This window comes from Gymnodraco acuticeps, unplaced genomic scaffold, assembly GCF_902827175.1.
Source record: "Gymnodraco acuticeps unplaced genomic scaffold, fGymAcu1.1, whole genome shotgun sequence".
In the NCBI taxonomy this organism is placed as follows: Eukaryota; Metazoa; Chordata; class Actinopteri; order Perciformes; family Bathydraconidae; genus Gymnodraco; species Gymnodraco acuticeps.
Window position 1 is genome coordinate 1,626,582 of NW_022991436.1, and position 15,691 is coordinate 1,642,272.

The 15,691-nt window shown below is 40.5% G+C and overlaps 1 protein-coding gene across 1 annotated transcript in view; it reads left to right on the forward strand.

Moving 5' to 3' along the window:
* Window positions 1-15,691, forward strand: part of astn1 (astrotactin 1) — a gene marked incomplete at its 3' end in the record, with an annotated part of 248,725 nt that overhangs the window by 200,238 nt on the left and 32,796 nt on the right. The window contains 1 exon segment of the mRNA XM_034196281.1: window positions 15,210-15,337. Coding sequence (XP_034052172.1) covers window positions 15,210-15,337 — 128 coding nt within the window.

A 15,691-nucleotide genomic window follows, 5' to 3' on the forward strand; every position in this document is an offset into this window, starting at 1 on the left:
AGCACATCAGATTGAATCAGTATATTTAAAAGGTCATTTCATTTTGATGAAAGGAGAATCTATGTCAATTCCTTCCAAAAGAAAGAAGATGAGGGATAGTAATTCCTGCTGTTTTCATGGGTTGTCTTCAAAACACAGTACATTCACCCTGATCTAAAGCGATGACACACACATAAGTCTAACCCCCTAATCCCACCAGGAGCGTCTGCGCTGCGTTGCGCTGCGTTGCGCTGCGTTGCGCTGCGTTGCGCTTCGTTGCGCTGCGTTGCGCTGCGTGGCGCTGCGTTGCGCTGCGTTGCGCTGCGTTGCGCTACGTTGCGCTACGTTGCGCTGCGGTGTTTTTAGCGATCGCGGCCACTCTAGTCAATGGGTGCTATTCCACCAGACACGCTGCGCCGCGGCTCGAAGCGTCCCAGAAGCTCCTCGCCGCAAGGAATTTCTAAAATATAGGATGAATCCTATTTTTGACGCGGCGCGGCGCAGGCAGGAAGTGGAATGTTCATCCAACAACTGCGAGGCTGCACACACGACGCTCCGCTTCCGCAACGTTTTGAAACGCGCCTGGTGGGTTAGGACGCAGGAGGAGGTCGCAGCGTGGCGCAGCCGCAGCGCAGACGCTCCTGGTGCGATTAGGGGGTAAGGCAACACTCTTAGGAGAAAAAACTCAAATAAATACATAACCTTGTTGAGAGGTAAATGTATACTTGCCAGGTCCAAAGAGATGCTGTATCCCTTTCATGATTTTATGTGGATGGCAGAGCACTTTGAATGTGCTTAATTATCACTGTCCGCATGCTGCAATCATTTCCGCTGAACTCAGGAAGTCAAAAGGTCAGCAAAGTCAGCTGCAGTCCAGGAATTTAATTTGGACTCTGCATGGATTCCGCTGCCCGGAGGAAACTCTGCCACTTAGGGATCCACTGCTGTGGTGGTGGAGAAGGATGGGCGGGCGAGGCAGTAAAGTTAATTTCATCAAGAATCTAAATCTCAAATGCTCTGATCTCATTTAAAAGAGCCTGTGAATTGAGAGCGGGGTCTGAGGCGGACTCTAAACAGCACTAACTACTTCCTGTGCAGATGAGGTGGTGGAAGAGGAAGAGAGAGTCTGTTGGGAGGCATGGTTAATGCAAAGCCTAATTATAAGAGATGGCATCAAATTAATTAGAAACTGACCAGGAGCCAGTGTGCTGAAATTAAATGTAATTAGACCAGATGAACGTATGAATGTAAAATGAACCACATTTACGGGAAGGGAGCATCGCAATTGAATTCCAAAGATCCGTCAGGGCTCTCGGAGTCAGTGAAGGTGTCAATCTGCAGTTATTTCAAAACTAAAATACAAATGAAACTCTAGTTGGTGCTTGTTACATACATTAAGGAAGGCATTATATGGCACTACATGTCTGGTACATGGTGCTAAATCCGTCCCCAAGGAGACCCATGTCAAATGTAATGCTGCACATCAAGAACTGTGCTGTCCGTCTGTATCCATGTAAGATGCTGTCTATTAAAGATTAGGGCCTTGTAATATGCTGCAATAGCATTGGAAAGTACTTAAATGGGAAACAGTTTAAGTACTTTCGATTGTACCAAATAATTTCTAGTCATACGGAATACTACTCAATTGTGAAAACAGTTTTTTTTTATCTTGTGTAACATTTTTCATAAAAATGTCTTGAAAATAAAATCCTAAACTCCAAGCTTGACATATATAAGCATTACCAGGCAAGTCTATTGAATTGCATTATTGGTAGGGTTGAGTTTTGGCAGCCTTTCAAGTCCAACATTTGAAATTCAGTCTTCCGTGATTGATGCAATGCAAGAGCTAGATCATTTTAGTTGGGGTGACTCGAAATAACTATTGGTTTTGTTGGACTACAAGAACACTTATTGGGACACTCATCATTGTCCAGTTGTGTTTCAGAAAGGTTTGTGTTCTCCCCTAACAATTGTTGTCAAGTATAAATATTATGTTTGGGAAAGCCCATAGAATAGACAACTTCCAAGTTTCTCACATACAGTAATACATTTTTATTAGCTTCAGCTATTAATCTGATGCCGCAGTGCATTGAGTTTAATAAGAGATTGAATATCACCAGAGGAAATCTGCGTATTTCGCAAAGTGGGAATAGGGAATCTGAAATGGCAGCAGCTTTCAAAACACGGCCTTAATTATGGGAAATGTAGGATCTCTTTTTTTTTTTACTATGGCACTAAAAGTCAAGACATGTGGACTTTCTCTACATCGACTTTGACCTTTCTTTAAATAAAAATAAAAATCTGTCTTTTGCTAGAGCCATCAACTAAATTGCCGGAGAACTCTTTAAATATAAAAAAGGATCATCCTGAGAGAACAATCTTATTTCCCTATTTGAACTGCCGTATAGTAGATATACTGTCTAAGGAAGTCATTTTACTTTTGAGAAATCTCAGAGGCTTGAGCAGGCTTTCTTAAATACTGGAGTCAGCGACGGCTTCTCTTTATCACTCCCACTCCCTTTTTTACTTCCTGCAAAAGACAGTAACTCAGAGGATTACCAAGGAGTGTGCAGTTAACCAACACTGTAAATGACCTCCATTCAGACAAGCTTTCAAACTTTCAAACTTGAGTTATTTCTCACAGCCACTTTACAGAAGTGCAAAGTTGTGATATGCAGCTTTCAACAGCCATTGACTTAGATGCCGTTTACACAAGGACAAAACGGGTTGTATCTGCTACTTTTCTCTCACGTATAAGCCCGTTCGTTTACACGAGGCCGACACGTAAACACGTAAACGGACCCCGCAAACGATAACGGGTCCCAAGGTGGATAGATCTGCAAACGGAACGCTCTGGGGGGGGCAAACGGCTCTGTGTGTACGCCCTATATGATCATTTTCTGATAACGATGAAATAGCCCCACCTCCCTCTCCCCACATCTCCCCAGAGATCAGCTGCTGGGCTGTCAGAAGAGGGGAGGAAAATAGAGGCATGTTGACCGGCGGAAACAAATGTTAACGGAAACTCTGCCGCATGGTTCCCTCGTCCCTTGGAAGAGGCGGAAAGGTGGGTGTTTTTCATCTGCTGGTGGACTACCGGAGAGATTTACAGCAGGAGCACGCGCCGTCCACCGCGGAGAATAAACATAAGGGCAACCATGGCAACCATGCTTCGGAGTCTTTTTCGCTGCTTTTGGTGTATTTTATGGCGTTAGCAGCGCCACTTACAGGCCCGGCATATGTACTACAGCGTTTCCAGCGGGTCGAGCGGTCTCGTGTGAATGGACACGTTAATTGAGCCGAATGCGTGTGAACGGAAGACTTTTTTGAAAACGAATTCGGTGCGTAAACACAAACGTACCCGTTTCGTCCTCGTGTAAATGGGGCCCTAGTCACTGGTAACTACATGCAAGTGAAAGTCCTCCCACATCCTTGTTTTAGATCTACGGTTTGCCCTTGAGTTAAAGCAAGAGAGAAAGAGACAAGGGGAGGGGTAGTAAGGACATTTCTATGTGATGTTGGCACTGGCACTTCTTCAAATGCCCCTACCCCACTGCTCTGGAGAGGCGCAAAGCATCTGTTTGCATGAGTCAGTGGGAGGAAAATACACATTTGAATATTGTGTAATCATCTGTGGAGGTTTGTTTTTCTTTTCCCCCTCAAAACGCAAACCTTCATCTTTGCTTCTTGAAAATCCACTGATCTACACACGGCTAAACTAAACTACAACTAAACAAATACACTTATAGTTTTGTTTCTTTGTTCTCTTTTGCCCAATCCCTCAGACAAAACCCTTGGTAATTGGAAACAATCCCTGCTGGTGAAATGTTTAAGTGCTAATAGTTTATTTGTTTGGGAAATAAATACCTCTATGGTGGGGGATGGATCTCCTGTTGAAAAGAAACAGTAAGTGGTATAAGCAGTCCAGTAGACACACAAGCACAAACAACAACATAACCAAAATAGACGCTAACTAAAATGTGTTCGGTCTATACGTCTGCTGGACAGCAAAGCTGTTAAGCCAAGTCTCCTGAGTACGTACACACACACACACACACACACACACACACACACCACACACACACACACACACACACACACACACACACACACACCTACACACTCACACACACACTCACACACACACACACACATACACACACACACACACAAACACACACACACACACACACACACTTAAAGAGTCAGGTTGATTCTCTCCACACAGCATGGCTCCCTTAGTTCATCTTTTAAGCTCAGCAGCCCTGAAATGCCTCTCAAGTTTTTGTTTTTTTCAAAAAGGGAAGCACTACCCGTCTTTTCTTTGCATGAGTCTTACCCTCCAGCTTCATACACTCACTCAATTGTTATTTCCTACTTTAAAAACACAAGGCTTTTTTTTTTTTCTGACTTTTTACTTGGTCGAATTCCAGTCGTGTATTTGCCATTGGCAGCAGACTGGTGGAGATGTTTTTGGTTACAAAACAACATGACATAGGATGGGGATCCTATCCCTGTGACATGTCCAGGAGCACTGGACAGGTTGTGATGAGGATTCATGTTACATAGCTCAGTGACAGGGTCTCCATCTTCCTGTCCCAGTGGGAGCCAGTGGACTCCAGTAATGAGATGTTAAAAGCTAACCTCCTCTCATTACTCCGAACACTGTCTCCTCCTCTCTATTCCTCTCTCTCACGAGCAACTCAGAGCAGCTTTTAATGAATATTTTAGTGCCCTTTGTTCTCATTCTGGTGGCTGCTTGGGATCAATGATTAAGACCAAGCTTCCACCTGACAACCTCAACACCCAAACTACTTTATGCTGGCGGATTATTTTTTCTTTCTTCCTCCTGCTTCTTTTTTTGGCTCACCTCAATTTACTGTACAACACCCCCAAAATCCCCCCTCAGGAGGAATACCTTCATTGAGTCAGTTGATTAAAATGTGAAATGTGTATGAGAGGGCGGGGTGCGTTGGTTGGGTCTCTTTGAAAGTTCTGAGTTTATCCAGTCACATAGTCATGGAGGTCACCATGAGGCAAACAGAAATAGACTTAAAAAGTGGCAAGTCAAGCAAAGGTTCCTTGAACTTTAAGAAAATTAATAATTACATCTGTACAGCGCCAGATGGCTGTTAAATGTTACATGTCATCATCCAACAAAATTAACTATGAAAAATGTCCGACGTGAATGCAGTGGAATTAACTCAGTCCATATTACAAATTACGTGCATCTGAAAGAGAAACAAAAACAACAGAAAACAAATTACATTACAAATGTGGGATTTTGTAAACCTCGAGATGAAAACATGCTAATTGAGTTCACTAAATTCCCAACAAACCTTTTTTTTCGTTGTTTTCCAAATCAAATCTAGCAACAGGCAAATTAACGGTGTTTCAAAACAAGATTGTGATGTATAAATATAAGCAACAGAGCAGTAACCATGTATATTTCACCTTTTATTTTCAACAATATTAAAAAATGTTCCAATCCAAAGCCCAGATGTATTAACCATGGGTACACAAAAAAACAAACATATATCTGAAAAAACGTTTGGTATCACTGTTGTCTATAGAGATAGCTGTAGTGAATGAACATGTATATGAAGTATACGGTATAACATTCTTTGCTAAAGTTATTTGCCAACATCATTGATTGTGTTATTATTTATCAGCCAAAAGAATGAACTATAAATTGGAGACTCATTTATAAACTTGGTTTTATATAATAAGACTGCCATGCATTGTTTTACTATTTACATCCAAGACATTAGGGATGCTCCGATCGCCAATTTACTCTCATTACTGATCCAGTAATGAGTGACCCGACAGTGAAGACTAAATATATTTATAACTAGTTTAGCTTGTTCCAGAGGTAGATAAAATAGCTAAGTGTGTTAGGTCTAACTCTTAGTGTTGCGCCGCTCACCGGTCCGTCACAGCGGGCGGAGCTGCAGGATTTCTGCTTCACACACGTTGCATACCGCTATTTTATTGTCATTTTCGGACACCTTAAAATACTGCCAGACGGGTGAAGCCATTTTGGCGAGCTTGTTTTGCCGTGCACAGTATCATGTATTTTACGTCATGTGATCGGCTCTCCTGATCGGCCTTTATAGAGAGCACCGATCAATCGGCAGAGAGTGATTATCGGCCGATCGATCGGAGCATCCCTATAAGACATCATTTCATTTGTAATGACATTTTGATTTGATCCTGTATGTCTGAGCACTTTGTAAAATCGGTTTCATTATGCGTGCTATAAATATCTTGGGTTATCGTGTTTCAGGTTAAATAATAATGATTGATATTACTAGTGCGATTGTTTACAGATGGATGAATTAGAGGTAAGGCATCTATTAATAAGATAATATAGGATAAGATGGAGTTTATTTATGCCTGTGGGGAAATTCAGGAAAATAGCTGCTAAAACAAGCTGTCACTCACGGCGACACCAGGATTAATCGTAATATGTGCGCTCTTTTCCAAAATAAATTATGAAAAAATATGAAACAGGAGTAGATAGGGTTTTTAAATCTGCCAAAAAAAATTCCAAGGCAACTTTATTTATATAGCACCTTTCAACACAAGCAATTCAAAGTGCTTTACAAAAATGAAAGACATTAAGAGCATTAAGAAACATATTATAAAATGATATCTAGAAACACTCATTTAAAAGCAATGATATGAAATTACATTTAAAAACACTCATTTAAAAGCAAAGATAATAAAAGTTACAGTGCAGTCTAAGATATGAAAAGTTCAATTAAAAGCAGCGGCAAAAAGAAAAGTCTTCAGCCTGGATTTAAAAGTAGTAAGAGTTGCAGCGGACCTGCAGGTTTCTGGGAGTTTTTTCCAGATATTTGGAGCATAATAACTGAACGCTGCTTTACCATATTTAGTTCTGACTTTGGGGACAGAAAGCTGATCAGTCCCTGAAGACCTGAGAGTTTTGGATCGTTCATAATTTAGTAGTAGGTCAGAAATGTATTTTGGGCTTAAACCATTCAATGCTTTATAAACCAGCAGCAGTATTTTGAAATCAATTATTTGACACACAGGAATCCAGTATAAAGAGTTCAGAACAGGAGTGATGTGATCCACTTTCTTAGTGAAGACTCGAGCAGCGGCGTTCTGAATCAGCTGAAGCTTCCTAATAGATTTTTTAGTGAGACCTGTGAAGACACCATTACGTAGTCGAGTCTACTGAAGATAACAGCATGGACAAGTTTTTCCAAATCCTGCTGTGACATTAGTCTTTTAATCCTAGATATATTCTTCAGGTGATAGTAGGCTGATTTAGTAACCGTTTTAATTTGACTGTTGAAACTCAGGTCAGAGTCCATGACTACACCTAGATTTCTGGCTTTATCTGTTGTTTTGAACATTGCAGACTGAAGCTCAGCACTAACTTTTATACGTTCTACCTTGGCTCCAAAAACCATTACCTCAGTTGTTCTCCTTGTGAAATGGTTATGTAAATGTGGGTGTTATCCGCATAGATATGGTAACTTATTTTGTAGTTTTTCATTATCTGAGCCAGTGGTAGCATGTAGATGTTAAAGAGAAGAGGCCCCAATATGGAGCCTTGAGGAACCCCACGTCATATTTGTCAACTCAGATGTGTATATTTACCTATATAAACAAAGTTGTTTAGAGTGGTTTAATGACTCCCATTTTTAGGGCCTGTGGAAAAACACCTGAGTGAAGAGATGTGTTTACTATATGAAGTAGATCTGAGGCCATGCAATGAAAAACATTTTTGAAAAATCCTGTTGGAATAATATCAAGGCAGCAGGAGGAGGATTTCAGATGTTGAATTACTGTATGTCCTCTAGGTTTTTATCATTAATCTGATGGAATTGTGTCATGGTGTTTGAATTGATTTTACGTGGACACAAGGACAAAACATTTGCTGTACCTGATACAGAGGCACTGACTGCTTGTCTAATAATTTTCAGAATTGTGTCAGTGAAGAAGGAGGCAAATTAATTGCATAATAGAAATTCAGAGGCTACTGACACTGGGGGGGTTTGTTAGTCTGTCAAAGGTAGCAAACAAGGCACGTGGAATGTTTTTATTTTTGGCAATGATGTCGACACTCTTTTTTCACGGTCATGGCCTTTCTCCATGGAAATATTTTCTTGCCAGTCACTTCCTTTATCTTAATTGGAGCAATGTCATCTATGACATTTAAAAAATTCTGAGTAAACATTTCCCTAGTATTTTCAGTTAAATATCACTTTGTGGTTACCTCTTTTTGAAAAATGTTGTGAACAGAGATAGAGCTCTCAAAGAAAACGGAAGGAATGATCAGAGAGTGCAACATCAGTCACCACAACCTTTGAGATATTCAGACCCTTTGAGATAATTAAGTCCAGAGTGTACCCCTTATTGTGCTTGGGCTCTGTCACATGCTTAGTCAGTCCATAGTTATCAAGAACACAACACAGTTATTTAGCCCCTCTGTCCTGGGGGTCGTCAACATGGATGTTAAAATCACCAACAATGACTAGACGGTCAAAGTCAATACACACTATACACAGTAGTTCAGTAAAGTTATCAAAAAAGCTTGTACAGTATTTGGGTGGTCTATAGATATTTAGGAACAGAGCTCGAGAGGAGCATTTCAGCTGAAGGGAGACATATTCAAAAGAAGCAAAGTTCCCATAAGATGTCTTCCTGCATTGAAGGGAATCATTGAACAAAATAGCAACTCCACCTCTTTTCTTATGCATTATTTTATGACTTATAAAACTGAAGTTGGGAGGTGTTGATTTGATAAGAACTAGGGATGTAACGATATCGCGGTATCGCGGTAAATAAACGTCCCAATACCGTCGTGAGACTGACAAAATCTACCGCGATTTTCTTTTTTTAATTATTTTTTTTTTAAACATATTATTTTTTTTAAACACTTTTTTTTTGTTTTACACCTTTATTTAACCAGGTGGTCCCATTGAGATCATCGATCTCTTTTTCAAGAGAGACCTGTCCAACATGGCAGCAAGTAGGTTACAACATGAACATAAAACAATAGAACACAAAAGGACATCGTATTTACAGTGCTACATTTACACACCTAGAGACATTAACAAGTACCAACAGTATATTTATATCTCGCCCTGTCAATAAGCCTCACCTTCTTGGCAACAACTGTATTGTTTTTGAAGAGGTGGAGAGACAATGCACAGTTTGACCCACTGCTGTCACCCATGGCCAAAGCATATCTCTCCGTCCCACTGAGGTGGCGTTAGACTTTTTCGCTGTCCGTCATTTTGACAGACAGGATCGTAAAATGTCCGTCATAATCCCTTATTACCCGTCGGGTCTGAACAGTTCACAAGAGAGCACGCTCGTGAACTGTCAACGGGGGGGGGGCGGTGTTATGCCGTGTGTGCATGCACCTCGCGGGAGCGCACACAGCGTAAAGCAAAACCTCCCAGACATGTGTTGATCTGTACGGCAAAGTACGGTTTGGAAACTATATCATTTCCTTTTGGAGGGCATGCATAACACGGCATAACACCAGAGCCTCGCTGCGGGGAAACGTTGGCGCTGTTCCGAGTTTGTTCTAATCTGTCAAAATGACAGACTGCTTTCAGATTTTTCCGTCATTGATAAATAAAATATTCGGTTAACGCGACCACTGCTGACCCAGCAACATCAGTACCAAGCGAGAGAGTTTTTTCCAGAGCAGGGGATATTGTAAATGCCCAAACATCCCAGCTTATAAATACCTGGAAATGTGGACATTCTCATATTCCTAAAAACCTGTCTGATGATGCTGAGTGAGTGACTAGTGAGTTTGAGTTGAGTTACTTGAAAAACTAAAGTGAAACTTGATTTATTTTATTGCAGGGTCTGATTATTAAATGTCCTTGTTTATTTGTGAGATGCAGTGGCACAAATAAAATGCCTACTTTGTTTGGTAGTGCTATCGGTACAAAAACACTGGTTTTCTTGTTCCAGTCTGTTACTGTCACTTTATTTTTGACACTTTAAAATACTGCTATCCTACTAAAATGCTGTACAAATCAGATTTATTATGTAATAAAGAAACATTTTCCGAGTAAACGTTTTTTTTATCGAAAAACAAAAATAGAATTTTTTTCTTTATTATTCAATATCGCGATAAATACCGTACCGTGGACTTGTTATCGCGATATTATCGTACCGTGAGTTTTTGGTATCGTTACATCCGTAATAAGAACAGCTCTTATATTTTTGTTCAATCCAAGTTTTCGTTAAAAACATAAAATCGAGATTGTGCTCAGTGATAAAATCATTGATTAAAAACGTTTTTCGTGCTAAAGACCTGACATTTAATAAAGCCAGTTTAAGTTTGTTGAATACACTATCAGTCAGATTTGTTGTGACAAGCTTTGGCTGACATGGAATCACTGCTAAATTTGATAAACTGTGTGTTTGAGCGCTTTCTGTTTCTAAGCTGATTCACCGCTCTCAATCTATTACCTATCAACACAGATATCGGCAAAGCTACTGGCAGGCAGGTCCCCGGCTTGTCCTGGAAATAGTTGAGAGTGCCATACGCCCTTGAGCCTGGACCCAGCACATATCAGTTAGAGTTTGCTGTTTGCCGTTTAGGACAGAGAGTGATAACACATACTATACAGAGATGCTGTATGAGAAACCAATGTGATTTTGGAAAATTGCACAGTATAAATCTATTTTTAGTATACCTCAACAATGGAATTATGATCAGTAGAAATGGTCATGAAATGGGACCTTTAAAGTCGTCTTTCAGGACTTCTGACTGTTGTTTCACAACATAATTTGTTCCAATGTGCACTACCGCATTTTTCACAGTCGGATGTTGGGCCCTGATATGCATGATCTTCTCAGCCAAGTCAGAGACCATATCATTGGGAAAACAGAGTACTTTGATGTTGTTCTTACTACACAGACATCTCTTACAACAGAATCACCCAAAATCAGAGTTTCAGGCCCTGTCGTTAGCTTTCCCTCTAGCCTTTTACTTTTGGAGTAGCTATTGGTCCTTACCCTGCTGTGTGAATACGACAGGTTATCCAGGTCATCATAAAGAGATCTCCGGTTCTGGCTCAGCAGAGCACATCTGTTCTGGATTGGCAAACTTGGTGGTTTAGGAGGATTGTTTGTAGTTCTCCCTTTAGTAGCTGTCCACAGCTGTTTCCTAGTATGAATAGGGGTTGAATAGGCGCTCTTCCTGGGTGATAACAATGCAGGCCAGCCGGTCGCATCACACATTTCAGAGCGCTGGGCTCTGCCCGTTATTCGTCCTCCCAAATCCCATGGAAATGATTTACTCTTAAGGCCCGGACACACCAAGCTGACACCAAATAACTGACACAGACGGACCCCTGACTGTTGAGTCGCCTCGCGTCTTGGCCATGTGTCGCACTGGAACACACCGCAAAGACTTCAGCCGACGGCCAAGAATCACGTACGAACTGCGCATGCGTGTGTGGCAATAACTCTCCTTACCAGCAGGCTGCGATAGTGTGTATTCGTCATTCAAAAGAGGCAACAACTGGAAGACAGACTGCGTGATAACCGAGAGAAGAAGAACAGATTGCGTGATATAAACAAACAACAAATAGCGTGTGCGTTCCATTTTCACTCTACAACGAGAAGCTCATGGGGCTTTCCCGAACCTGTGTCGAGAGCTGGAGTTAAATGAAATCTCAGATTTGCCTTCTTAATAGTTTGTTTGAGTCCCTCACTTCCGTTTCGCTTCTCATGCACTGATTCGCTAGCTGAACAGCCAATCAGAGTGATTTCTTTGGCCGACTGCCCACCGATTCGACATGTTGAATCGGTGGGTTTTCGGCCGAAAAGGTGTCGGCAGGGCTGAAAAGACACAACAGTGCGGGACACACCAATCTGAGTAGGGCGTGTCGACGCTCATCGCCGGCCTGACGCCCATTGACGGCCAAAATTGGCTTGGTATGTACGGGCCTTTAGGCTTCGCACCCAGAGAATTCCAGGGAGGACTACCACTTGTAGATTTATTACCCGGTACATAGCCCTCCTGTTCCTTGGAATCCTTGTAGCTGCGAACTAGCTGTGAGTTAGCATGCCTTTGTCCATTATTTTGCAACACTGGTAAAGTGGTGTCATTCCAACCTAGTCCATTCACTTCCACGTTAACTTCCAACTGTTGCATTTTCATTTCCAACACGGCCATCTTCTGTAGAAGTTTGTGGAAGTCATCTGTAGAGAACGGAGGCATTTTGCTGCTAACTAGCTTAAGCTAAATAGCATGCAGTACCAGACTTTAGCTGTTGCTAGGCCACGCTACTATAAGACTGAGGTCGTCGTAAAAATATTGAAATATGGCTGAAACCCTCCATCTATTTACGAAGAATAAGTGTCCCAATGATAAGTTAATGTCCAGGAGCCGCTGCTCGAAGTTTTCAGAAAAGAAAAATAGGAAAATCAGCATAAAAAAGTAAGCAGAGGCAAGAGCAAGCAGAAAAGCGTCTGCACTGTAAGAAAGCAGGAATAAATGTGCCTAAGCACATTACCGGTCCCTAAGGCCCAAATACATAAAGAAGTAAGGTCCCAATACTGTGCCTTACCACCCACCCATATCATCAGATATATTTTGGTTAACACCACCGACTTTGCATTATTTTTTGTGAACCTGATTCCCTCCTATTAACTTGACACCCTGGGACACGCCATGACCTTGCAAATAAAACATCGATTGATGGTATTTGACACAACTGTTCCAACGCTGTTTCTCCTCCAACCAGTGAATTTGGTTGTTCTCAAGCTGCTTTGTGATTTGTACATAATTGTAATATCCTTTTTTTATTTACACAGCTCAGGCCCAGAACACACAACATTCCTCAATAGTGTATTATGCATGGTGTATATTAATAGGAGAACTGTCACCAGTGTAAAATATGAGGGCATTATGTGCTTTGTTAAGAGCCGCTCCTATGCAAAGGACCAATGCTTTTATTCCCGATTTGTAATAAAAATACACTTTTCTGAATATCCATTTAGGCAATTTGAGACGCTCTCAATCTTATTTTTTTATTTAATAGCTGGTGTCAGATGTGGTTACTGGTGGAATCTATTTGTAGCATACAAAAAGAGATAATGTAATATTTGAGAGTAAAATAAACAGCATGACATGAGACATTCACTCAGACATTGAGACAACATCATGGGTTTGTTTTATACTGTATATGTTTGTTCCTCGTTGGAGTACTTTGGTGCAGTACTTTAAAGTCCAGCCATGTTGGTAACCTGAGTGGGTTACAATATAATGATGGTATGTTGAATGATAATTGTGTTCACTACACTTACACGGAAGCAAATGTTAAATTATTTCTGAAATTGACCATTGTAAACATTTTTCAACATATCAACTAATGTTTGAGTTGAAAATTAAAGAAACATCTATCACAGTTTACGGACCAATTTTCTGTTCTGTCATTGTCTTTAATGCAGAGAATTTCCACTACTATGGGAATTGATGACCAAATATATGCAAATAGGAACAACATTATAATTAACACAACGTATCCATTAATCCCTGGTCAAACGAAAAGAGAATGTGAAAGTGACATATTATTAGAAACCCAAAAATACCCAAATCTGCCTCTCAACTATAAACAGAGCTTTTTATGTCTCATTGTTTTGGGTTTACGGTCTGGAACTTTTCCTTTACTAGGAGGTAATTGTTTTCAGTTAAAACCTCTACAAAGCAGAGTGAAGGCTATGTCTTAATGACAGCTTGCAATTTAAGATAGCTGGTAAACAGGTAACTAAATGCTAACTACTTAGTAAACGTCAGTTTGTAAAGACTCTTAAATGTCAAATGTGTGTGATTGTCTTGAGGTTGTTACATGTTTTTTCCCCTAAGTAGGCACTGGAAAAAAGACAGCTTTAAGTGAGAGTATTAAATAAAATAATAACCTGCTGGCTGCATTTTGCAATTGCTAATATACAATGTTGCGTAGTATATTTTAAATTGATGAGTCTGGTGTGAAAATAAGCAGAGGTCTATGGATCCTTAGTGGAGGAAAATTAAGATATATTCTCATCAGCTTTGGTCCTGAGACAAGCGAGTGACTTAACTTACTGATTTATTGAAGCCATTCTGTTGCGGAACCTTGTTGTGAACCTAACTGGCATTGAGACAGAAAATGATGGAGTGGACCAAATGAGTGAGTTCAACCAAGAGTCACTGGTAGAGACAAATGAGGACATCATGGCTCCGGCTGAAGATAAGTCACGTTGCAGTAGAAGCCCCATAATGAAGAATGGCTTTTTTATGTGAGACTTTGTCTGCATAAGTGTTACTATGTATTGATTTCCCCTTAATGCCGTGCCAGAAAACATTGCTTTACAATATGCCGCTGATGACACTCAAGGATTCATCTTTTTTGTTGTAATCAGTCCTTCAGGCTTTCATTCATCCTCTTCATTTATTTTCATCAGTCTCATTTATGTTCGGCTATCACCACATTACTGTCATTGGAGAATAGTGTTTTCGGAGAAAGAATGATATTTTATAGTCTAAAGAAAATGGCCATAGACAAGTTACAGGATGCGATGTTGTTTCTATCTACAAATATAACAAATAAAGAAAGATGTTTGCAATGTTTAGTATAAGTATATATCTTGTTAGAAGGACATGTTTCCATCATTCAAGAGATTTTTGATTATCTATATACTATCTAGGCTAAAATAAGGCTTATTTTAAATGTTCTTACAATTCTTTGAAAAGGTCACTATGTGAACAAAACTATAGCAACTTCCTTAGGGTTTTGTGGTCTGGAAATCAGGGGCCAGATGCTTGAAACCCATTGTTGGCCCCTAAATACGTGCCTGTTGACACATGAAAAAGATCTATCCGTTGTTTCTGTTTTCCTAAACCTCAATCATTTAGAAACGTGGTGCACATGAACAGTATCAGCCTGATTCCCACTCCCAATGGCAGCAAAAGGAATATTTTGTTTCAATGAGTGTATATGTTAACGTAAGTTGTCCTTACACATTATCCCTTTTGACACCTTATATTTGAAGTATGCTTGACTTGAATCTGGCCTGAAGTCGGTACAAACGGAACCAATCACGTTTTTTAAGTAATTTCTCCTTTAATCCATTACACTTGCTTTTCTACATCTGTTTTCCTTCTCTCCCATGTGGGATGACAGAGTGCTTCTGTCTCTAAATGGGACCTCCCTATCTCTCCTTTCTTTTCACACCAGGCAGAAGAACTTTGCCCGAGGCATCGAGCAACAGCTCCCAGATGGCATGGTGGTGGCATCAGTGCCAACGGAGGTCCAGTGCCATGAGGAGCTGTCAGACCCTATTCCCGACCCAGAATACCTCACAGGTATGAAATCATATTTCATAGTTCACTTTGCTATCACACAGCTGTGCTATAGCACTTCATCATAGGCCTGTCGGATATCTTCATTACTCCGAAAAATTCAACTTCTCAGGGTTTGAGAGTGGAATGCTGATGAGGTGTGAAATTGTCTTATTATACATTATTACATTTTAGTCGTCATGTATAATGTTAAAGCAGGTTTTCAATGTGAGTTGAGTGTACCAACCCCGGTGTGCATATCATAATTGGTTGACTAATGTGTATATTTCCAATGAGACATGACCCAGGTTCCGATTAGGTCTAGGTACACATTGTTTTTATTATTTCTTGGTCCTGTGAGGGTTTTATTGCAGCATG